Source organism: Typopeltis vanoorti, chromosome 2, assembly GCF_054136105.1.
Source record: "Typopeltis vanoorti isolate ZY-2024b chromosome 2, IOZ_Tvanoo_1.0, whole genome shotgun sequence".
NCBI lineage: Eukaryota > Metazoa > Arthropoda > Arachnida > Uropygi > Thelyphonidae > Typopeltis > Typopeltis vanoorti.
The window spans coordinates 66,022,859-66,050,237 of NC_143550.1; the positions used below are offsets into that span (position 1 = coordinate 66,022,859).

At 35.1% G+C, this 27,379-nt stretch overlaps 1 protein-coding gene across 3 annotated transcripts in view; it reads right to left on the minus strand.

The window, feature by feature from the left end:
• Nup205 (nuclear pore complex protein Nup205) overlaps window positions 1–27,379 on the minus strand; it is a 610,691-nt gene that overhangs the window by 229,886 nt on the left and 353,426 nt on the right. For all 3 annotated transcript variants that reach the window (XM_090405724.1, XM_090405715.1, XM_090405707.1), the window contains exons 22-24: window positions 25,342–25,581; window positions 21,633–21,788; window positions 13,111–13,188 (exon numbers count right to left, since the gene is read on the minus strand). In XM_090405724.1, the coding sequence (XP_090261850.1) occupies window positions 13,111–13,188; window positions 21,633–21,788; window positions 25,342–25,581 (474 nt within the window). The remainder of the gene's footprint in view (window positions 1–13,110; window positions 13,189–21,632; window positions 21,789–25,341; window positions 25,582–27,379) is intronic.

The window sequence follows — 27,379 nt, forward strand, 5'->3', positions numbered from 1 at the left end:
TCTGATGTTATAACCCCAATAACTCTGATGCTTTTGTTGTTGAAAAGGTTTTAATTTTGCATTAATCCCCTACATCTTCTAAGTGAAAATTACAACAAATGGGGGAAAAAGGACTAGAAAAATGGGAATTTGTAATCCCATTTTGTAATCAGCAGACCTAATCCAGATTCAAACAGCAGCTATATTACTAAGAGCAAAACAGCTTGATAATGATTAAGGGACAACTCTGTTATTTATATAATACTAAGGTCACATGCAGATACAATTGAAAAATTATTTCATTAAGACTGACTAAACTACAGAAAACAAACAACAAGAAGGCATATAGAGAACAGAATCTCTCCTTGTATGCAGTCACAAGACAGCCAAGTAAACACTGATTATATTAGGATCAAATGAAGTGAGAGTGTGTGTGTGTGATTAAAAAACATAATATTACAACATATAGTTCTTAATGATAATTTCCCAGATTTTCGCAGAAAGTCCATCATGGTTGAGATGGGTGATACAGGATTTCAGAACTTTCTTTAAAGAGAAACTGATATTTAACAAGAACATCTGTGTAGTAATTTGGTGTCATTCCAAAGGATCCCGTGATTAGTTTTAGTAATCCCAGGTTCTGCTAGACTCGATTTATTGCATTTTCTTGGAGGTAATGTAGAAATGATGATCAGAAATGCATATAGAAAAAGATCAGCCTGTTTGTTCAAAGTCAAATGGCTTTAATGTATGGGGTGGAGATTCTATGTGGAGTGTACTCATCCCCATGAAACTGCCATTCTACTTTGGACAAACAGGCTGATCTGTTTCTGTACACATTTCTGAACCTCAATCCCATATTACCTCCAAGAAAAAAAAAAAAAAAAAAAAAAAAAAAAAATCAGGTCCAACAGAACATGGGATTGCTAATACTAGATACATTAAAAAGGATCCTTTTTAATGATTTCACTTACTAAATAGATGTTCCAATAAATGAGTGTCTCTTTAAAGAAAGTTCTGAAATCTTTCTATGTTGCCCAAATATGATGGACTTCATGATGGACTTTTGATGTGAAAAATCTGGGAAATTATTAAGCACTATACAATTTAATATTGTGTGTGCGCGCGCGCATATACAGATACTTCTCAACATAAGTAGACTGTTCCACAATTCCTTATGCAAGTCAAAATTTACGTAAGACTCCCCCTTCCTTCCTCAGCCCATTCATAATAGACCTTGTCATGTTAAATACATATGCAATAAATAAACATGTAATGCAATGCAGAAATATTAAGTAGAAAGAAAATGATAAACATTCTGTACTAAATACATAAAACATACATTTTACACCATATCCAGCTGGACAATTTTTAAACACCGAACACACCAAATACAGTATATTTTATAATTGATCACAGACACAATATATTAACAGGAAATTGTCACTGCACATTATCTTTTAACTCGTAGCTTTCAATAATCCAAACTCATTCTATGAATAACAGAAGAAAATCAAGAATAATCAACTAAAAAATACAGTCTAAAATGGCCCACCAGTATTAAGATTAGATTTAATAAAAAAAATGGTACATATCGTTGCATGTTGGTTGGTTGCTAGTTATCATAAAAAACAGTCAAGAGATATCTGAACTTTCGCTTTTGTTTTTATCCTCATAAATTTCTCTAAAGCAGGCAAAGATGTCTTTAGCCATTCTTTGCACTTGAAGAAAATGGGATGTTTTTGGATCCCTTTTCTCAAATCGAGCTAAACAGGACAGGAGGTCAATTTTCGAAATGCTTCAGCCATCTCTTTTGTTATGAACCTTTTTGGTTCTGATTCAGGTTCCAAGGTTTTGTGTTTCTTCATCTACAACTTTAGCAGCTTCCATGAGATCAGCATTTGATAACAGTTCATCATCCTTTTCGAAACTTCAGTTGTCAGGAATAAACTGCAGACAGATTTTTTTCTGCACTAATTTCAAACATATTGGAATAACAACTTCTCAAATGTTTGCAATATTCTTTATTGCATGATAAATATTGTAAGAATTCCCTTATTTCAAGATTTGTATCTGGTTTTTCAATTGTTTGGCAAATGTTCTACATACATAGAATATCTTGAAGTTCACTATAACCGGATGCAGTAATGATCTAGTGTTGGGTAGAAGATAGACAATTTTTACACTGGGGTGGAAATCATCCAAATGGACATGATGGCTTGGGGAATTACTTAAAATAAACAATATCTTAAAGGGAATGTCATTTTCATTGCAATATTTTTCTACTTCAGTATTACAGCAGTTTTGGTCGGATCGATAATGAACCAGATGTATTGCTCTGGTGATAGCTTTTAATGCTTGCGGGTTTTTAGAGTTGTGAACAAGTAGTGGTTTCAACTTGCATGTTCTGGATGTATTTCCTCCAAGCAAAAGTGTTATTCTGTTTTTTGATGCTTTGTGTCCTGGTATATATGCCATCTCACACCTATGGAAATATAGGCATGTGATGGCATTTTTTAATAAAATAAGTCGGTTTCATCCATATTAAATATTTCCTCAGGCAAATATGGACCCTCATCGATTATGAATCGTAGTCATCATCATCATCATCATCATACGTATCAAGGATTTAGGCCTAGTATGGCCTGTTCCGGCCTTAGAAGTCATCGTTGAATCGTTTAAGAGGATGTCCTGGTTTTCTTTTTCCTATTGGCTTGTACTTTAAGGCTTGTTTTGGTAATCTTTCTGTTTTCATTCTTTTAACGTGTCAAATCCATCTATGTTTATATTTTTTAATTTTTTCAATTACTGGTTCTTGGTTTAATTCTTTCATAATATCTTCGTTTCTTTTGTGATCAAATAGGGCATACTTTGCAGTTTTTCTCATAAACTTCATTTCTGCTGTTGTTAATCTTTGTTTGTCTTTTTGTTTTGTTGTCCAGATTTCGCTTCCATACACTAAGACCGGTAGGGCTAATGTATTGTATACTTTTAGCCTGGTTTGTTTTTGAACTAGGCTTGGTTTAAATATAGAGTTAATTCCTCCTGTTATTTTTAAATATTTTGCAATTTTTAAGTTTATATCTTTTTCATTTTCATAACTGATCATACATCCTAGGTAGTTAAATGAATTCACCTGTTCTAAGATCTTGTTATCTAGTACTATTTTAGTTCTTGCTGGATCTTGTCCTTTAAAGGCCATAGTTTTTGATTTTTCCGTTGATATTATCATACCATAATCTTTGGATATCTCATTTAGATTTAAAATAGCTTTCTGTAAGTTATCTTCAGAATTTGTAATTATTATTTGGTCGTCTGCAAAGAGGAGAGTGTTTAAGTTAACTGTAGGTGAAAGTTTAATTCCTTAATGTAAATTTTTACTCCATTTTATTATCATTTCATTTAAGTAGATATTAAAAAGAGTTGCTGAGAGGGGACATCCCTGTCAGACCCCTTGGTTTATCTCTCTTGTATATGATAGCTCATGATTTAATCTTATTTGTATTTGATTATTTTCATATATATATACTTGTGACAGCTTTTAGGATATTATTTGGTATTTGTCTTTCTTTTAATATGTTAAATAATATGTTTCTTTTAACTTTGTCAAATGCTTTTTCAAAGTCATTAAATGCAATATGTGTTTCTAAATTATATTCTCTTCTTTTCTCTATTATTAATTTTAGGCAGAAGGCTGGGTCTATACATGATCGTCCTTTTCTAAATCCATTTTGTACCTCTAGAATATAGATTTTGGAATATTTCATTAGTTTGTTATTTAAGATTCTGCTGTATATTTTGTAACATGAATTTAGTATACTGATACCTCTATAGTTTTTAGGGTCATCTCTATTACCTTTCTTAAAGATAGGAATCACAATTGCTTTTTTCCATTCTATTGGGGGGATACCAGTTGAGTAAATTTTATTTAAAAATAATAAGAGTCTTCCTTTGAATCTTGTTCCTGCGTATTTATATGGTTCCGAACCTAGAATCGTAGTCATGCTGCCAAAAATTTTTTTGGCTGCTTCAGTATCACTGCTACCAGCCTCGCCAAATACATGTACATTAGGAAAGCCAGCATGATTTTCGAAACGTGCAAACCAACCATTGTTTGAAGGCAAACAAATGTGTTCCCTCAGGATATCATAATCATCAAAATCAAATTCCTGACAGGATCCTTCAAAAGGGTCCTCAAATAAAATTCTTGCTGTAGCAAGACGTTTATTTAAGATTTATTTGCGACTATATTGTCACAAAGCTCAAAGGAGCACATTTCTGGATCTGATCTTCCATCTCCATTAGTGTGTGTGAATGCATGTTTTTTTTGTTGTTGATTTTGTTATGGTTGTTTTCATGGCGGCTATTTCTTTAACAGGTTCTTTTATGGGTTAGGCATCCTTTACTATGGTATTTACTGTTGACACTGCAATACTGAGTCCATGTGCTACACCTGATAAGCTTTGTCCACCTTCATATTTCTGTATTATCTGTAATTTCATCTCCAGATCAATTACAGTATGTTTGTGAGAGGTGCACATTAGCCACCAGGGGAAAAAAAAAAACTATATAGGTACATTCACACAAGAGACACATGAGAACTGGGATGATGATATATATATATTTATTTTTAATCACATGCATATGTACTTCATTTTAATCATATACATATATATATATATATATATTGATCCTAATAGTATCAGTTTTTAGTTGGCTCTTGCAAATGCATAAAAGGAAAGATTCTGTTCTTCATATACTTTCACTGTTCTTTAATATCCAACTCTAATATACTGATGATGGTCCACTATATGTGAACTAAAATATCTGTAGTTTAATCAGTCTTAATAAAATATTTTCAACTGGAAATTTTAATAAAATTTTTATCTGGCAATTGTGAACTCAGTTTTCTACAAGAGTGAAGAACATTTGATAACATTTAGGAGTGGTAACAACAGTTCACAAATTGACTACATTTTGACTAGGAGAAAACATCTTAAGGTTGTGACAAATTGTAAAGTAATTCCAACAGATCAAGTAGCACAGCAACACCGACTGCTCTGCGCAGACTTTAAAATAAGATCGAAGATAAGAACCTCTGGATGCCATGGGATGAAGACAATTAAGTGGTTTCGCTTAAAAGAGGAGAGTGTGAGGAATCGTTTTAGGAAGAGGGTGTTAGAGAGGATTTCGGATGGACTGGAAAGTGTACAAGATTGGCGGAAACATAATTCAAAAGTAATCCTGAGCTGTGCAATCGAGGTGCTTGGTGAGACATCTGGAAAGATTAGAGAGCAGAAGGAGGGTTGGTGGTGGAATAATAATGTACAAGTGGCAGTGACAGTTAAGAGGAAGGTGGGATGAGTCAAGAGTGGAAGAGGACAGAGAGGTGTACAGAGAGAGAAAGCAAGAAGCCAAGAGAGTTGTGGCACAGGCGAAGGCCATGGCATATCAAGATCTGTATGATCAATTAGAAACAAAGGAAGGACAGAGAAAAATTTACCAACTAGCAAAATGTAGAAATAAAGCAGCGAAGGATATCTTACATGTGAGGCAGATCAAAGACGCTGAAGGAAGAGTATTATGGAGGGATGTGGACATAAGAAACAGATGGAAAATATACTCTGAGGGACTTTTGAATGAGGAAAATGCAAGGACTCACAGAGAAGATGGATAGCCTTCTGAGGGGATGGTGCAGAACATCAGTAGAGTGGAAGTGACGGAGGCCATGAAGAGGATGAAGAATGGAAAATTGGTGGGCCCTGACAGAATTCCAGTGGAGGCATGGAAGGCACCGGGGCAAGAGGGAATTGACTGTGGGACCTGTTCATGAAAGTTTGCCAACAGGAAAATATACCCGAGGAATGGAGGGAGAGCACTCTTGTCCCCATCTACAAGGGTAAAGGGGATGCACAAGACTGTAAAAATTACAGAGGAATAAAGTTGATGTCCCACACAATAAAAATCCTAGAAAGGGTTCTTGATGGTAGATTGAGGAAGGAGGTGGAGATTGCAAAGGAACAATTTGGCTTCATGCCTGGTAGATCAACAACAGATGCTATCTTTGGGTTATGGCAGATGATGGAAAATTATCGAGAGAAACAACGGGAGCTACATCTGGCATTTATTGATCTGGAGAAAGCATACAATAGAGTGCCAAGGCAAGAAGTTTGGAGGTATCTGAGATCTGAGGGAGAAGAAGGTTCGGGAGAAATATGTCAGGTTGGTGTGGGAGATGTACAGAAATGTGAAGACAAGTGTTCGGACCTGTCTGAGACAGACAGAAAGGTTTCAAGTAAAAGCTGGCTTACATTAAGTCCGTTTCTGTTTAATATTGTGATGGAGGTGGTAACAGAGGAGGTGAGAGAAGATGCGCCTTGGACAATGTTGTATGCAGGTGACATCTTGCTGTGTGCAGATTCAAGAGAAGAAGCGGGAACTAAACTGGAAAGATGGAGAAAAGTACTGGAAGAGAGAGGTATGAGACTGAGCAGAAGTAAGACAGAGTATATGTGTTGCACAGTGGGCGGAGGGCAGGAGACATCTGGAGCTGGAAGGAAATGTCATCAGGAAGGTGAGAGACTTTAGATACTTAGGTTCAACAGTGGAAGAAGATGGAGGAGCTGAGAAGGAAGTGGGATGCAGGATACAAGCGGGTTGGAGGAACTGGAGGGAGATGGCTGGAGTGTTATGCGATAAGAGGGTGCCGATCAATCTGAAAGGCAAAATCTATAGGACAGTAGTGAGGCCGGCTATGACACATGCTATAGAAACTGTGGTCCTGAGGAAAAATAACATCAGCAGGATGGAAGTAGCAGAGATGAGAATGCTTAGGTGGATGTGTGGTGTGACCAGAAAGGATCGTCTGAGAAATGACTATGTCAGGGGAACAGTTACGAACAGGTGAAAGTTATGAACTTAGGAGCGAAAATACAGGAGGCAAGGTTGAGATGGTTTGGTCATGTGATGAGGAGGGAGGAGAATATGTGGGAAGAAGGGTCATGCAGATGGATGTGCAAGGAAGGAGGAAGCGTGGGCGGCCAAAGAAGAGATGGAGGGAGCTGGGAGAAGAGGACTTGAGGATGAAGAACTTGGATGTGATGACAGCCCTTCTTCTTCTTCTGCAGCTTCTCCCACTTAAGTGGGAGAAGCTGCAGAAGAAGAAGAATAAAATATTTTCAACCATGTCTATGTACCTTAGTATTACAGAGCAGTGCCGTAACGAGCGTGGCAAAAGAGGCGCCAGCCATGGGCGCAACTAGGTTTGGGGTGCAAAAATGTAAAAAATAAAAAATAAATAAATAGATATAAAAGTCTGCTATTTTATATTGTATTTTTAAATTTCGGCAATATGCTGCTTTAGACACACAAATTCTGCAACACACTGCAACTCATTTTGATGGGGTTAATAGTAAGTATTTAACATATTGCATTTAGTAAATTTAACTAGTTATATTTAAATTTTTCAAAATTTTTGTCATGGGGGGGGGGGGGGGGGTGCAAGTTAGACACTTGCCACAGGCGCTTCATACCCTCGTTACTGTACTGTTACAGAGTTTTGGTGCTATCCATGTGCAACATATAGCCTCTCATATCGCAACCAAGTCAGCTCTACCTTACCAAAGTGAAACCTGTTTCCAAAAAACAGGACTCTGGTACATCTAACTTTGACTGAAATATTGCTACTGCAAAAGCATACCTTCCCTTGATGGAGGAAATGCCAACTAGACAAGGTGGTGGTGGATGGCTTCAATGCCCAGAGAAACACCACCACCCTGTTTATTGGAGGCCTGAAATACCTTACTGATATGTTTGCTCTTCAGAAAAATGGCTCTGGTTTCTTCCTCTCTTTCTCACTCACATACAGTGTGGGATATGCCAAATACACTGTCTAGTCCTAGGCACTTCTTTATTCAAGGAAGCAGCAGTAAAACAGTTCTGTAGGCTAGTTAGCACATGGAGGCTGATCTATTAAAGATAAATCTTGTTGCCACTTACTCTGCCATGAACCTCAAGGGAGTCTAAGTATAATAGTATGCAGGAGGAGCTGCTGAAGCTATGTGTGATCAGAAGACTGGGTTTCCTCCGTATAGGCAGTACATCTGTCTTTCAACTCCCACTGCACATCCTATTCTTTATTTAATTTTTCCCCACATACAATAAAGGACAACTTACTGAAATAGTTACATTGAAGATCACAAAAAAATCTCCACATAAAAATCCAACAAAAAAAAAAAAAAAAAAAAAAAAAAAAAACATGAACAATTCTCTCTCTCTCACACACACACACACACACACACAAAAGTTCCCACTCGCTTCATGAACATTCATGGCTTCAACAGTAACTTTAAATTATGTGCTCAACCATCCACATAATCAAATCCAGACTTTTTATTTCTAATAGAACCTCAGGTGGCAACATCAACAATTATTGTCCATCTCAACTACCCAAATTACACCTTTCCCCATATGGGCAGCACTTGTGCATTCATCAAAAATGAAATCCAACTTTGAATCCCCTTGTTTGATTTGCAGTGGCTCAAAATTTCATTTGGAATTCATTTTCTGTGTCCCACATTCAGATAACCACTCTGACTTCTATGAACACCCATCTCAAAAGTTTGATTTTCTACATTCAAAATACTCACATAGTGAGATCAACTCTCTTGGGGACTTCAATGCCTACACAACATAAACTGGCTTCTCCAGTTCCACTGATCAAGCAGGTAGAGATGCCAAAATATTCACCATGTTGATACCAGAATAAAAGTCAACTACCATCTCTCCAACACTGTCGACCGCTTCCTAACAAGCTCCTCTTCCAAATGCACTATGCATGTTGATTCTCCTCCTGCTAACTCAGGCAATATGATTCAAGTTTCATGTACTTTTGAAAGCCTACACCTAGCCATTTTCAGTCACAAGTCCTCTGCCATTATAAGGGTGCCAAAATGGGATGATTTCTATACTACTACTACTTCTACAGAAATAACCATAACAGGAATGAAGGTCTTCATCCCTACTTCTACCCATAGTTCCTGAGTATCTAAGGCATGGCTCTTCAACCTATGTTCCAAGGTAGTCCATGAAAAAAAAAAATATTCAGCATATCACAAATATCCTGAGACCAAAACTTCAGCATCACACTTAGCCTACAATGCAGGTCACAACAACTACAAATATAAATAAATTTGAATCTGATTTTGAACAGGGCCAAAATCCTCAAACTTCCAATCTGTTTTTTAATGGTAATCAAGCCTTCTAAGTTCATACCCAAAATTTAGGAACCGCTTCTGCACGTTTCTGGTATTTTTATCTGGTGGTACTATTGTAACATCACTTAGAGAGAAGACTGATTTACTATAATAAATTTCGTTTAATCCTTTATCCAAGTGTGTGCAAACAAAGTTTGTGCCTGAAAGTATCTTCAGGACTGGGGTAAAGTGGTACGACACCGGGCAATTCCTTGCAAAGGTGGAGCAAGCTACCAACACTCCTATCTCAGTATCTCCCATAATGCAAAACACATCTCCTTGCGGATATGTATAATGTTATGCATTAAGGGAAGGGCCACTACCCAGACTAGTTTCGACCTTTATTGAGGTCTCTTCAGTGGGAGCCAGGCCCAGAGGTGGAGATAACAGGCAGAAGCAATGGCAAGAAGCAATCTTTACCTATAGGAGTTGCCAAACGGTGTGCCACCTTTTTATCAAATTACTCTGGATTTAGAGAAAGATGTTAAAAGTTTATTTTTCACTTGGTTAGACTATATTCTTCCCCAATCCATTTGTAAACATCTTCAATAGCCTCCAGAATGTTTTGGCACCTTCCTGATATTTATTTTCTATATTCTTACCGAAGTCTTCCATTGACTTTTGTTCAGCTACTTTTACACACAGCTTATCTCTCTACAATTTCCACTGTATTCTTTTAGAACATCTGCTGACATATTTGCTAGGAACTTTTGTATGCTTTCTTCTTCCAGGACTGCTTCTTTAACTTCTCGTGTCCACCATGGCATACTTATTTTTCTATCCTTGAAGACAACTTTTACCACATACCTTCCTAGCTGAATCAATTGATGTCTTCTTCAGAGTTTGCCACTGAGACTCCAAAGTTTGGTTCATGTTTTCAATTTGTTTCATTTTTACTTCAGTAGTGTTTGTATAGTCGAGTCTACAATTTACTTGTAAAAGCTGCTCAACATTAATTATTTTTAAAACTTTCTTACATACTGTTTTTTTCAATGTGATATCCTTTTATCCTGCTTAATACTAATAATGGTCACTTCCGATTTCAAATCCTCTGTACACTCTTATATCCTGAACGAGCATGATGATATCACTATCATAATGTGGCTTTTCTTATTTCTTGTGTCTTCCCTCTCTATGTGAACTTGTGGACATCTTTATGTTGAAATATGGTATTAGTAATGACTAGTCCGTGTCTCGAGCACAAGTCCAATAAGATATTTAATAATTGGTTTATATTTTGCTGGGTTTCAAACCATCATCTTTAGAGCAAAACAAAATGTTACAGTGTATACACAACAATGAGAAATGACCTGAAGTGTGGAATGTCTTATATCACATCTCCGAAGTTTTGGCAAAAAAAAAAAAAAAAAAATACAAAAAAAGGTAAAATGTAGGAACCTAAAGAAATTGAAATCCTACAGCAATAGCAACATACTATTCTCCAACTGCACCTTCATTAAGATTGCACAGCAGTAAATTTATCCACAGGTGCTAACAAAAGACGGTATGAACACAACTTTGCTATTACACCCAAAAAAAAAAGTTCCAAAACTAGAAATTATGATGAACATAGAATGGGGCATCCAATCTTCCACGTTAAATGTGGTATATTACATAAAAATAATATACCACAGAATGAATTAATGACCTTAAAAAAGTTTTACAAGAAAAAAATACTGGGACTACTAATGCAGTAAGGGTAATGCTAAAATTACCATGAATCAAAAGATTACAAAAAAAAAAAAAAAAATAAATAAATAATAATAATGCAGGATTTCCTAGGTGACAATTCTACTTATGAAATCTATGATTTGTCAGTAGACCTCACTGTCTCCAAAGAAACATTTATGTAAAAATTATTAAAAAAAAAGTGACTTCTTGGCCAAAAGTAATCACCAACAAAATAAAACCTGTTCATGTTAAACCATATTGTATTTATAGGGTAACTAAAATCCACAAACCTAACCTCCTCCTATGATCCATAGTTGAACGTGTAGCCAATCCTACTTATAAAATTGCCCCCCTGTACTGGCAACTCCTCTACATTTAAAAAAATTCTGTCTACTTAAAATCACTGGTTAGAAATCACATCCTTTTTTAAGTAAGTTTCCATGTCACTTCCTTATTTACCAATGTACCACTAACAGACACTCCTGCTTTAATAAAATCAAATGTCCCCTTGATATATCTTTGAATTATTTAAATTTACAGTGTTATGCAGGTTATTTTATTGGGTAAGGAATAATTTACAAACAAATTAACTGACTGGTACTGCAAAGGGTTTGATCCCCCTTTGCTAACTTTTACATGAAACATTTTAAGAACAAAATACTTACCACAGCTACATACAAACCCTTAGTGTGGTTATGTTCCACTGATGATGTGTTTGTCATTTGGTCCAATGGACAAAAAACATTTTGGATTCTTTTGTAACTGACTTAAACAGCTGTCAAAATTCACTTCACAACAGCTTCCAGATGGGTCTCAGTCTTCTTCCATTTATAGAAAGCCAACACACATACACAGGACGATACGTACAATCACATCATCATCATCCAAGCCCAACAGTATGGTATTCTGAAAAACACTTACACACACACAGAGCTAAAACTATTTGTTCTAATGATGCAAGCTCTCACCATAGAACTTTATTATCTTTGCCATACAACTCTTCCTAAAATAATACATGGCTCTGCTACTACCCCCCCCAACAACACACACACACAGGAACAAACCACCACTGTTTCTATCCCCTATATTCGAGGCATAATATCTGAAAAGACAGCCAGAGTACTAATAAAATATAACCTTCACACATGTCCAATTAACAACTCTGATCTGCTCTAATAAGGATAAACTACACCTCTAGAATATCGTAAAGTGTATGAAGTTCCCTGTCACTAAGCCTACTATGGACAGACAGGAAGATCTGTTAGCATCCACCTTGAAGAGCATAAAAAATACATTTGCTACCAATATTATAGCAAGTCTGGACTAACAAATCATGCTTTGGGCATCCCTTCACACAGGATTAAATGGAAGAAAACCAATGTGCTATACAGAAGTCATTATAAACCAGAAAGATTATTTTAGAATCAGCAATGGATATGAAGCATTCTTCTAATTTTAACAAGTATGGCAGCATTAATTTGCCAAAAATTTGGGAGACTGTTATCCTAAGATCAATTCCTACACAACTGTAATATGCTTTTTATATAACATTAAAGGGCATCAAATTAGGACTTTAGATCTTTCGTCTGTTACAATTTGAATTGTTTCACTTACTCATTATTGCATGCATACTGTAACATGTTGTTTTGCTCTGAACATGCTGGTTTGAAATCCAGTGAAATATAAGCCACTTAATAAACATCTTTTTATAATCTAGTTCATTTGGTGTTGTAATACCATTAAAATAAGTTATGAATGTTATAAATGAATGCTGTTGGCAAGAGTATGAAGATTAAGTTTTTTTGCTCAAAAAGTGCTGAATGAGTAGACACGTGATCAAAATTGCTTTAATCAATGAAAGAATTTTGGAAGAATGATAGGTATTATATCTATAATGTCTGGTGCAGTCACCAGTTCAGAATCTGGGTCCATGAAGGTGCCCATAATAATAAGTGGAAGAAACTTAAAGATCACAACTGTGTGAATTGATAAATTAATTATCATGGCCAACATGAATAAAATGTAAAAGCACCTGAAAGTTGCTCCCACATGCACACTTTAAATGTTCCACTTCAAAAACATATTTGTAAACTAAAAACAAACAGCTCTGGAAATTCTCTAAAACAAATTAAATTATGAGGTGAGAAAAACAAGCAGTCAATAATAATTATTATACAAATTTTTTATACAGGTTTTTGAAAATTACCTGATATAGGTCTTACACATGTAGTTTGGGAAATGAAGTTTGTAACACTTGTGCTATGTAGTGTACCATCAGTTATTCCTTAAAGAAATAAATAATTAAAATGACTACATGATTTCACATAAAACAACAATACGGCAAAAGAAAATTTTTGCAAAGATAAATTTTTTCAATGTCTTTGATAAATACTCCATGGAAAATAATGTACTTTTAATGCACACCATTCTTTCACTTTCCCTCATGTCCCATAAACAGATGAATGGCTGCTGATTGTCAACATCCATTCACTGTCCAGTTCCCCAATCAAACCAAACCAATTTCTCATTCTCTTCTGTTATTCCATCTACTTCTGTGCTTTGCAATTGTCTTTCTTAACATAATTTTACCTAAGGACTATTAACATTCTGATGTACAAAGAACAGATTATTTGTCTTCTTGATTCCTTGCCCACAAATAGTACTAATGTGCAATAGGTTTTTGGAAATCTCTCTCTCTCTCTCTCTTGTATAGGGCTGTTAAAAAAAATGCTTAAGGTGTACTTAATTTGATTGGCAAGTTAGTTCAGTGAACACCATGTGACAAATAGAAGAGACTAGGACATATGAGCTGGATCTGGTTATACATCAGATGATTTCTCCATAATCAAGCTAATCACTATGCCTACAATTGGTAATAGTGCTGTCTTAACCTAAGTATGTGGAATTTCAGTTAAGAAGGGATACCTGTGTAACTAAAGAGCTGGTAATTATGATTAATTGATATTAAATGATTGCCCCAAATTCCATAAGCACAAAGCAAAACCACCTCCTTTAAATACACTCTTCTTAAAAGTACAAGCTCTTTGTTTTCCCATGCAAAGAACACCAACATTGTTATCACAAAAGTAACACCACCATTGTCATGAATACCACCAAGTATAATCGTAAAATTAATATCTTAGTAAGAGATAGGTAAACCCACAGTGTTATCAGTAGGGTTCCAACAAAAAGTCAAACAATAAATAACAAAAACAATAAACTAAATAAATTATTAGATAATGTACAATCATGGGATACTACTATGTTGGGAGGTTACAAATTCATCACGCCCATCAACCTCATCTCTAGGGTCTTCTTAAAATACACAAGGATAGCAATCCACTATACCCAATCCACTATATCCAATAAGTAGGAGAACCGCATTGGTTCTCCTACTTACTACCTTACAAAACATCTCTATTTCTCTCTCTCTCACAATCTTTGGAATCTTACTGGTCACACTAGCTGTTATATTAAAAACAGTCTTGACTTTAAAGAGCAAGAAAATAAAAAAAACTATATCTGTCTAACAGCGAGATTATCGTTTCTTCAGATGTAGTCCAAAATACTTAAGTGTTTTTACAATCTGATTTCCCAGAAAACATTGTTAGCCTACTTAAATTCACCATCAATGCAGGCTATTAAATAAGTTGTTCAAACAAATCAAAGAAACAGCAATGGGCAGTCCTATCTCATTAGCCTATTTTATAACGCATCTAAAAAAACAACTCTTCTCAGCTAGGAATATGGTCATGTTTTGTTGATGATATATTTGCAGTCTGATCCCACTCTGAGCAGAATTACTCTAGTCTTAGAGAAAATAAACTCTGTATGCCCATATCAACTTTACTTGAACGTGAATCCAATAACCAACTCTCCTACACTGGTAGGGAAGATGCTAAGAGTAGGAAAACATAAAGAAGTGATAGGGAATAGCAGTCAGCTCTGGAGTGCAAATCTCCAGGACAAACGAAGAAATGCCGTCAGGGCCATGGGATTTTTTGGTATCTAATTTGGACAGGATTTTTCTGGTCACTTTCTGGTGAAAAAGTGGAGGCATTGAGTATTTGGTGTGGTTGGGGAACATTTTACCAATGTCGTTTATGCGGGCATTTGAGAAAAAGTATGATGCCAGGAGATTGGCTGTTTCTCTGGATGATGATAAAATAGCCCTACCTGGATGTAGTAGTGCTAGGAGCAGCGTTGGGTGAAAGTTGCGACTAACTGCTTTCGCAAGAGACCAAAATGCATAACTGCCATTTTAAAAGGCACAATGCACGTTTCCTGCTTTTGGCTCTTTTGAAATTGGTTGTTTATGCATTGATGATTTTCTTGAAGCTGTTAGGGGCTTCAGTGTAAGCAGTGAGAGAAGGCAGAGTTCTTTATGATAACCAGTTGGAGTATGTGGTTCTTTATTTGTACAGCCTTAGAACAACTTTTGGAGAACCAAGGCTTACTTAGGAGATGGAAATTTAGCATGGAATGGGGAATATATGTTTCTATTCCAGAGAGGATTACTTCAGTGGTGTGCATATACTTAGGTCGGAAGGCTAAATGCAATAATCCAACAAAATGAATGAGGTATAGAAATCTCAGATATCATCCCACTTGGCATTCTTATAATGGATGTTGCTCAGTGGGGAAGAGATAATCACAAAGTCTGAATTATCTAAGGGAAATATAACCTTCTCGGTACATTGGAGGGGGGGGGGGGGGGAGGATCACCAGTGAGAAAGAGGTCCAGAGTGTTTGGAGAGTGGCTGGGGTTGTCTAGTATTTCCTCAGTCTCGTATAGTAGTCATGTTTTGTTAATGATATATTTGCAATCCGATCTCAATCAGAGTCAGAATTACTTCAGTTCCTAGAGAAATAAACTCCTTGTATACCCATATCAAGTTCATGGCATGTGAACTATTTGCATAAGGTTGTTTGTGATGGCAAATGACTCAGCATCTCTGCCTGCCTGTTCTGTGCAGCTGGAGAAGGAAAGCTAGTTTATATTGTGGATGTTAAAATCACCAAGAAAGATAATCTCACTGTTAGAAAAGTTGGAGTGAAGGACATCAATTCTCAAGGATTGGAAATCAAGAGTTCTGAGTGGTTGGTGACATTGAGAGATTAATATAGGCAGTACATGTATTTGACAGAGTGGGAAAGAGAAGTTTCCAGCTAAAGATGATTACAGTAAGGAGATTCTAAGCTGAATTCTTAGAATCTCCTTAGAATCTGCCATGGTATTTGAGAGCGAACATATGCACAACCACCCTTAAGGTGAAAGGAGTTGAAGAGTATCTATTTAGGGAAGTTGAGATGGTAGTACTTGGAGAAGATGAAATTTGAGTTTTTCTGTCAGGAAAAGCAAGTGGAATTTTGTAGATTGAAGATAGAAATCGACACTGTTAAGGTTGCATCTGAGACCACGTATATTTGTAATGTAGATCTTGAAGTCTCTGTGGAGTTTTTTGTTGTTGACCAAGAAGGCTATACATGTTCTGTATGCAGTACTTGTACTTTGGTTTTCAAGTTGCTATTAACAGCACTTGTATTTACACACTAGTATATCTCTTTTATAGTTGATGTTATGTGTTTTGTCACCACTTTGTTTTTCTTCCAGTTGGCAGCTGAGTCATTGTCCTTGTTCATGTTGGCTGAAGGTAAGGCCAGTAAGGTAAGGTCAGGCTTTGTATATGTAATTAGGGGAGAAGTGACTTTGATGTTGTTCAATGCCACCAACAGTTCTGATGCATTTGCTGGTGTGAGTCACAGGTTACTTTCACCAGATGCAGGAAGTTTGTCTCAAACCATTCATTTGTTTATAGGTTTTAGGTGGTGGCATATAGTTATTTGTCTTTAATTGACACTGGATTTTTCCATTTGTTTAATGATGACTTCCTTCACAGTATCATCACTTTTGGTGTGGAGGTTAAGTATTGGGGTGTGGGGAAGAGGTCTGATAACACCTAGAACAAAAATGATATTAAAGCAATTGATATAACCACAAGAAAGAATATATCATAAAACCTTTTAACTCCCATGTTTCATCAAACTGTAATAATCTGTTCTTTTTCTTTTCTTCTATAATGGCACTGTATTTTTTCTTTTCAGCCTTGATCGAGTCATACACCATTGACACAATGAGGCTACAGAACTGGCTGGTAATGTTGATGATGGATGACAAAGTCAAAGCATTGATCATGAATCTTTTCTAGCTTGTCTTCAGTTGATTTGATTTTGAGAGAGAAAGTTTTGTTGATAGCAGTGAGGCACTGCTGAAAGCTTTCAACATGTTTTTCTAAGTTCAGGAACTTTTTTACTGAAGAGAGGCACAGTGGACAGAAGAAAGTTTGTTCAAATTCATGAGAAGTTTATATGACAATTCATTGATTTTTATGCAGTGAGCATGTGACTGCTGGCAACAGAAATTGCATGCCATTTTTTTTGTGTCTGTGATGTCTAGTCTATAGTTGCAAACAGATATGCCCAGAACACTGCTGTAGTAGGGTTTTGTTGCCATGCCTTTGCTTTTTGTGGAAGGCATTAGAATGTGCTTGCATGTATTCAATATTATATGAATAAAAGACTATTATGGTCCCTGTAAGTGTTACAGGTTTGTCAGTGATATTAATCATTGTAAGAATTGCTGCTGTAGTTTCACTAGGTGAAATTCATGTAGGAAATCACTTTTAAAAATGATAAAAATGAGGAGCACATGTTTAGTTGAACTTATTCCAAAGTTAAACCAAGTAGACAAGTTTGCAGGATTCACTAACTAAACTGAATAAGATCTGTAATAAATTTAGCATGAAAACCTGCAATAAAAAGACAAAGACTGTGAAAATACAGGAACACCAAAAACATACTCTACATACTGCTATACATCAAATAGGGAAATAGACAACAGAATAAACAAAGTTGGTATGGTAGGGAGCCAGCTAAATAAATTTATATGGAATAAAAGTGAAATTAGGAAAAATACTATATTAGCTGTGTACAAGGCATTGTTCAAACCCATTTTAACTTATGAATATGAGAGCTAAGTTAGAAATAAAAGGCTTGAAATCAAAGACCAGGAGACCATACATACAAGAGCTCTAAGTAAGTTATACCATTCTACCTGTTCACCTCTGAAAGTGAACAGATAGCATGAATAGCAGAACTATATTAAAAATTAGGATATTAGGAAGGAACATGCCATTTCAGCATTCAGGAATATGTTAGCTCAGCTAATCTCACCTGATAAGGTCATTTAAACAGAACAGGAGAGAAAAGGTTAGCAAAATATATTTTTTATATATTTTTGGGCCAGAATGACAGAAAAAAGATCCAGGGGAAGCCAAATATCTAGATGAATTGATAGAGTAAGAAATGCTTAGAAGAGTGGAACATAAGAGCATATGATAATAGGGTCCTGACAGATAAACTAATTTGGAGAAAAACAGAAAGTTGGTCATGATGGGGGAGGTACAGACTTTATAACATCTTGTACCCCCCACCCCCCAAGGTTACAATCTGAAATCTGATAATAATGATGACGATGAAATAATTCAAACAATGTTCCTATCACTTTCTACAACCAAAAAATAGCAATGACCAGGAGAAGTTATACACTGCACTTCATATGTTCATTATTCAAACACTAAGATATCAGAAGATATCAATTTTAATCCAGCTTTCTTGCTCTCATTTCTTTACACACAAACAAATGCACATTTCTTTCTTCTTCCTTCACTTTCAAGAAGAATTTTCACCACCTCTGTTCCCAAACACTGTATATTTACCTAGTTTTGTCAAGTGAAGAAAGGAAAATATAAAACATGAAGAAAAATCAGAAAATAATTAAAAGATGGCTAATTTTGATTCTTTATATGTAATATTTTGAAATTAAATTCAGTAATTTTTAGTCTCTGTCAAGATCATTAAATGTACCAAAAAATGTACTTAAGAATATTTGGAATTATCTTTGTGCTAATTATCACAAAGTGATCATACCTGAATATAGAGTGAAGTGAATATATATCATCCTGCTTGATACAGCACCGAATATGTAAAAATATAACAAACCTAAGAACAGTGACTTTTAACTGTAAAAATGAACATTACTTATATTACAATTTATAATTCCAGCATGTGATTATGTCAAGAGTAGGTCTTTCAAAAAGTTCATGTCAAAATGAAATTTACTGAAGTTGTATGGCTGAGGCATGTTTAAGAAATTATTCCCATCCTGAAATAAAAATGTATCTACCACATCTTCCATGGTGCTGAAGCAAGAAGTGTGATGCCAAATTTTCAACAAGCACAAGTAACAGGAACTCATTTGGATACTTGAACTACTGAAGGAAAAAAGTTAGTGAAAATTATTATTATGTGACACCTCCAGGGAGGGCACTTACTCTATAACTCTGTCTCCACCACTCAATCCACCAACTACAACGAACCACAACTACACCAATGCCATCTACCACCCACCACCACTAGTATTTTCACAGACAATCACAAACATCCATGCCCATGGCGGGATTCGAACCAGCAGCCTTTTGGCTGGAGAGTGGATACTCTAACCACTCGGCCAACCAAGCCGACGAAATTAGCCACAACTAGGGAAAGAGTCCTAATATTTAAACAAGTTAGTCAAAATGTTTGTTGTTATGCATACTTTTACCATGCCAACAAAACATTTTGCAAACACAACTTTCTGTGGCTTAGCAGTTCTGTTTTCAGTATTGAGAAAATTTTCAGTATTGATACCATATTATTATTTAATTAAAGATTTTAATAAAAATAAGCAATTAAAACCCGATAAGTTTCGTAAGCTGTAAGACTTACATCATTAGGGATACTGGTACCTAAAAGTTTTACACAACAAAAGCCTATTAACAATTAAAACATCGAGTACTTTGACAACAAAGAAAAATGTCATATATTGATCATAACTGTTTTACAAGAAAATTTAAAAAAGCCTACCAAATGCAATAAAAATCAAGGCTTAATTTTACATCAAGTATGGTCTGCTTTCATCAAAAATTTAACTGCCACAGACTTAGGATATAACACACATGATACCACAGAACATGACAGCAACAACTAGCAATGTTCCAACACACATGCAGTAACAGATTTGCCATTTGTATTTTGGTTTATCAATTATATATTACAGTTGTAAAGTTATCAAAAACATCTAATATGTGTAATTATTTGCTAACAGGCTTGTTTTTTTTTTGTGTAAAACTTTTTAGGTTCCAGTGTAATTATTTTACAAATTATTTATGTTAATATATTATTAGTTTTGGTTTCGTAATATCGGCACTTGCGATGTGCCCGTTATTGATATTATTATTGTCAAACTGAAATGTAAAGCATTTCAAATTTTTATGTGCTTACTAGATTCTTATAGTTGTGTTACTTGCAATCTAGTTATTGTAATTTAAAATTATCAGGTGTTGTGTTTTGAAAAGACATTCTTGTTATGCTAACGGAGACAATGTGTCAGCCATTATTCTTAACTTCTCGCTTGCCACTTACATGGAGTGTGCATGTTAGCTGAGGAGCTTGATGGGCGATAGACAGCTGAAAGATAGAGCATTTGGTATTGAGATAATGAGAGAAAAACAAGAGAGAGCTAATGGAAAAACACAGACCACAGATTTTGCTCTTAGGAAGTTTTAATGTTTTACATGACAGTTGGAAGAATATTAATAGAAGATTCCAAAAAGGAATTGTAGAACTGTGAGTCTTTAAACTGGAGGAGTTGCAACTGTCAACAAGTATTTAGTAAATACTTGTTGACAGTTGCAACTCCTCCAGTTTAAAGTTGTTGAATGTTCGAGGAAGCACTGATTGGAAAGTTTCTTCTGTCTTAAGGATGCTGGATCTATTTATTTCTACTGGAAAAGGTGACAAATTTAGTTCAACTTAGATCTGTTGTTTATGAAATAGTGGAAACTTTTTTTTCTCTGGTATAGTAAACTGTGTGTAAAATAGAACTGCAAGAGGTAAGCACAGTTATACTTCAGTGAGACAGGAGCGAATAATATTGTATGCTATATAAGGGAGAAAAAAAAGAATCCTACGGAAAAGAAGAAAATTTCATATTTTCAGAAAAAAGCCTTAACAAAGAAACTGACTACGAACATTTTGTTATTGTGAAAACAAGGTGTTTAGTCTGGTAGACGTATAGGTATTGTTTAAGTATATATTAAACAATCCAATAATAGGATGAGTCAGAGAATGAATGATTTTAATTTTTTGCATAAGAAAATCTCTAGTGTAGATTTATTTTAGAAGGCCTTGGATCCAGTATTTTGTAGTTATGTAATTTTATTTAAAGTGTATATATATATATATATTGCTTTAGTTTTATTAAATGGGTATATTTTTTGTAATTGGTCTTGAGTCAGTGATTTTCTGGATTCTAAAAAGAAACATTTAAAACATTCTGGATTCTAAAAAGAAACATTGCACCAATTGGAAGAGTAAAAATCTTCTTTATAAAGACAATCTTAAAACACAAGTACCCCTGATGATGTATGTCTTACGACTTATGAAATTTGTCAGATTTCAATTGTTTATTTTTTATTATACTCTTTAATTACATAATGTGGTCTCAATACCAAAAACTTCCCAAAAAACACATTTTGTTCCATCATTTCATCTTTCTATTATCAGAAACAGACTCTTAATTTGAATGAAAGACATAATTTTAACAATCAAGCAAAAAACAAAACTTACCAGTTCCTATAGTGGGAACATCATCAAGGAATGCATGCAGAAGACGCTGGACATGGGAGCGTTGATGATGCATTGCTGTCATTCTTAGTTCTACTGCAATTGCTCGTAATAACCAAGACTGCTGACATGTTAACCACACTTTAGATGTACCATTGGCTATTAAAATGACATTAAAGAATATCATATAAGTAAATGAATAACATACACAAGCACAATATTATAATTAATATGAGCTAGTAATGTAACGGGTGGCCAATTCATATAAGAATAGTTACTTCAATCATTGTCCAAATCCAGACAGCATATGGAGTCCATGACATCAGAGAGTATAAGAAAGTTAGTGTATACTATTTAAACTAAAGATAATTATACTTAAGGTAATAAGGTACCAATGATGATTTTTCTTTATCATTCACATTTATGAATATCTTTCTGAGCTGAATACACAAGAGAGAATAAAATGCCTGAATACTCCTTTTTCCCATGTTTTCAAGGTTCCCAATATTCACATTTACATCAATTAACACTGATTCTGCCTGATATATTAATCATTATTTTAGTTTCCTGTTGATTACATTTTAGTCCTATCTCATATGCTAATTTTGAGTATATTTTTCTGCTTTCTGTTTGGTTCTTAGCATGATATTAATACTATCTGTATATGCTATAATCTGAACTAATTTGTTTATTAGAGGTGTCTTCAGCATTTACTGCCAATGATGGATAATGTATTCCAGAGCAAAGTTAAAAAGCATTGGAGAGAGACTATCTTCTTATTTTAATCCTTCAATTATTGGAAAAGGATCTGGTTAAATTATTTAGTATTTTTACCTGTGATTTGAGTTTTCCACTGTGTTGATGATATTATTTATCCATTTAACTCCCACCTGAATGATTTGCCTGATGCTGGGTAAGCAATATGATACTGCTTTCATAAATTAAAAAAAAAAAAAAAAAAAAAAAAAAAAAAAAAAAAAAAAAAAAAAAATTGATCATTTCTCATACACAGCTAACAATGAAGTTCCTTATGCCACTGTTCAAGCTTCTTCCTGTGTTTGCAATAATCACCAGCTCTGCAGCTTCACATATTTCCTCCTCTTAACCATAAATTTCCCATACTTTGCCACATCTCAGATCAAGAATGAATGTTCTAGTTAGAGGCATGGACAAATCTTATAATATTATCAGATTCCAATCTTAACTGCAAAGTCGTTTCCACACCACATACTGTTTTAAGTACATGTGTGTATTTAGGCTTAAGCTTAATGCTGGTTGAAGCCCATTTTATGATTTACTGAAATGAAGATAGTGCTAGGAATGAATTCAAGGTTTAATCACACCAATATTTTGGATCTGTCAAAGAGGCATGATTGGAAACATAATATAAGAATTTCGAAACATAGCAAGCGGAACAGATGAGATGAAAACCTTCAGTGAGCACTGGTAGGTAGTCTAAGAATTATACTTCCTTGCATTTCATACAGTTATATATTTATTGAGGTTAGGTTGGTTTTTAAGCTCTGCTGATTCAATAAAAAGTCTTCCATTACTAAGGTGAAGCTCAGAATCACTTTTTTTTTTTTTTCATTCTCAGGCAATGCATTCCAATCATTCACCACTCTCCATGCAGAAAACTCTTCTCGCTAGTTTGCTCACACCCTTCTTATACAACATCTAGGAATGACGTCTTGTTCTCCCCCTCCCCCATCTCCCACCATCTTATGAAAACCTTTTTAATGTTAATCCTATAACACCTCTTTATCAACTTGTATGTCTCCATCATTCCTTCTCCTCCTATCAACAAGACTATAAATTGCATCTTCTCAACCTCTCTGTATACTTAACATTCCAGAGACACTAGAAACTACCTTAGTCAATCACCTCTGGAAACTTTCCAATATTTCTTCAATCTTTTGAAACCAAGTGACCAAATCTGTGCACAGCAGTCCATACGTGATCTAAGGCTTTATAGAATGAACCAGAATCTCCTTACTTCTAAAACTAAGTGTCCCCCACATCATTACTAGAATTTATTATGTAATCCTTATAATTTTGACATACCCTCTAAATTTTAGATCATCATCCATGATTACTCCAAGATCTTTCTTATTTCCTCTCCTCCTCCAATATATCAGTAAGTGTAAGCTCTACATCCCATCTTTGTTTTCCAAATTTTAAAACCTTATACTATGCAACACTGAACTGACAAATGCACTCATGTGCCCATTCACTCAGTCTGTTTAAGTAATCTTGTAAAGCTCACAGTTCTTCCCAACTTTGCATTATATTCAAACAATTGAATATCCCCATTCAAATCTCCCCAATATCATTAACTTACAGGTTAACAGTGATGACCCTAAAGCAGACTGCCAAGACAGACCACTAGGGAGTTTCCTCTTCTGGGATACCACCCCCAACAACTTGGGGGGGGGGGAAGTATCCCCCCCCCCCAAGTTGCGGGAGAAATATTGTCTTCCTCAGAGAGCCACTCTCCAACCTAATGCACTAATTTAATTTTTATGTGATTCACTACGAATAGATTTGTTTGAATGATAAATACCAGGTTTTAACTCATATACGTTTTTTTTTTACTTATACTAGATGGATTTCTTCTACATATTTCGCTATCTATATAGCTAACATCATCAGGAGGTTGCTTAACTTTTTTTTAATGCTCAACCACCCATGAAAGGTTATTAACAAACCTATAATACATTTGTACCATGGGTGGGCTAAGAATTTTTTCCCCATTTTTTTTATCAATTTTATATATTTCTTTTGGATTTTTGATGTATTATTTACATAGTCCAGAAGTCCTGCTCTGAAGACCAAACATGGAACTTTTTCAAGATATTTCAAGCCTCCAATAAGTGGCGAGATGGTCTCCAGGTGATGATATTCATCTCCCACCTAAAATAAAAACAAATAATAAATAAATATTCTATTCCATTGTTAAGACTGGAATGATAGTTTAATCATGAGTATCAATAGGCATGTTACAATTTATATACCAAATGAACCTGCCTTTTTCATATCCTTCCTCTATTATTCTCCAAACTCTGTCAACCACTCTGGCCTCTTCAACTTTCTCTCTCTCAAAAAGTTTGAGTTTCTGAAGTCTAAATATTCTAATAGTGAAGTCATCCTTTTTGGTGGACTTCAATGTCCACAACTCATATTGGCTCCCCTTTTTCAGTTTCACCAATCAAGCAGGCAGGGATGCTGAGGTGTTTGCCATCAGCAATGACCTATCTCAGATCATCAATCTTCCTACCTATAGCAAATACCATTATAACACTCTCCTGACAACAGATATGCTATTCTCAAGGAAATTCACTGCAGCAAATTATCCAAACATAACAAACTACTTTTGAGGATTCCAACAGTTTACCACTGTGAGAGTTAACTGCACTATTTTCAGAATCCACTAAACAATCTCTCATCAGAGCAAATCAGCAGGGACTGCAAGCATAGCTTGTTAGCCTGGACAGTGAGCTTACAGTGAATTTGTTTTAGAATAGTATTAAACCTATGAGGTTTTAGGCAAGAGACCTTTGAGAAGACTATAAGACTTGCTATAGAAAGCAAGTTTGTTATAATGATATTTGCCAGAGTGAGAGTTAAGTGTATGTTACATAAAAAGACAAAAAATGAGTAGTGATAATATATAAAATTTATTAAAAATAGCAATAAAAGAACAAGTACTTACATGTTGGTTTAAAAGGAAGAAATTGTAAATGTCTAAATAAAAAATCATGAGTGGTCCGCAAATACCGCAATGTGGGTCCAGAAGTATCTTTATTTACACATAGCATATAAATTAGGTGATATGAGAGCTCTGCAATGCGAGGAACTGTATGGATTGCCACTGGATAATTGGCTGTATCAGCACCTTGATCAAGGACTGTTATCACAGAATGAAGGCATGTGCGAGGAGAACCAAGAACACCTGAGAGTACAAATGTTTCTTTTTTTTTTAAATTTATATGCATGTTAAATGATAGAGCATTTTATAGATATATACATATGTAGCATAACATGGAAAAATGTATTCAAAAAGGATATAAAACAAACAACATTTTTCAGACAAACGATCAGCTAAAAAACAAAAAAAAAACCTGCTATATTTGATTATTTCGTTAAAAGAAAAGATAAAACAAGTTAAATGTTATAGATTTCTGGTATGGCTGACTACTTACTAACATCTTGATAAACATTTATAAATATTAAAAATATTAAATGCTTGCTTACTCAACTTGTGTATTGAATGCTTACAAATTAAAGATTACATTTAAAATCTATAACTTAAATTAAATTCTTGCTAGTTATCTATATACAAACAGAACTGTAGGCTACACTTCCTGGGATTTTTTTAAATACATATTGATTCCATAAGCACATTCTGTAAGTACATCTGCACCCCATGTCTCAGGTGCAGATGAAGAAGAGTTGCAAGTTGTAGCTGTTTAGAAATACTTCATGAGGAAGGCTGTTCCAGAGGACAGAAGTGGACGGAATAAATAAATAAAAGAGGAGCAGTATGTTTGGTGTGTTTGCTATAGTACAATACATCTGTGAGACAGAAGTTGAAGTAAATCTGTAAGAGAGGAGAGAGATCCTATTAAGCTGAATTACTTGCCTCTGGGCAGTGTCAAGCAATTTTTGGATATTGTTAGGTGCACCACAACAAACATGAAAGCAGTATTCTAAGCATAAGTGGATTTGGGATTTGTATACAGTTTACAGTTGGTTGGGTGCAAAATAGTATCTTGAACAAAAGAGAATGCCTAGTTTTTTGGATGCCGAAGAAGTGACCAATGTAACGTGTTTGCCAAGAGAGATTGGAGGTAAAAGTTAGTCCAAACAGAGAGAGACAGAGAGATCTGCTCTTGTCTTGTGATTTGTGTATTACTGAGGATAAGGGTAGGTGACCTGAGATCCCTTTTACAAGAGAAAAGTCAAGACTGTTTTGGTGGACAAGAATGTGACAAGATTGTCCTCACTCCCATTGAAGGATAGTATGTAGATCAATGTTTAAGGCAATAGATTGTACCCTGGGATGTCAGACCACTGTATAGTTTGTCAAATGAATAGGATGAATTGAAAGTACTATCATCTGCAAAGCTGTGGATAGGATTAGCGGTGACTAAGAGCAAGTCATTTATATACAGGAGAAAGAGAGTAGGTGATAGGACAGAATGTTGACACACTCCAGCATTGGTGGCAAAGCTTGAAGAAAACACACACTAGTTTAATACTTTCCTTTAGTGTACACAGTGATCAGCATTCATTTTAGACAAATTATGGACTCTACAAATAAAAATAATTATTTTAATTTCCCAACATTTCGACCTTCATATTAAGGTCATCAAGAGCACACGCACACGCACACACACACACACACACACACACACAGAGAGAGAGAGAGAGAGAGAGAGAGAGAGAGAGAAGCTATATTACATTTCACACAGTAGGCTAAAGAGACAATGATTTGATCAACATTATTCTATTGGCCTGACCTCTAATGAAAATAAAATTAAATTAAAGTGACAGGACTCTTGAAAATTAAACTCCATTCAATAGAGATTTTGAAGTGATTTTATGCATATCTCTATAAGTCTTTTTTCCCTTTTTTTTCAAATTTGCATACAAAAGTGGGTTGAGAATATCCTCTCTAAACTGGAAATGAAAAAGATGCTCCTGAACAAACTGAATTGTTGCCACACAAGTTCTAAGTCATTATTTGC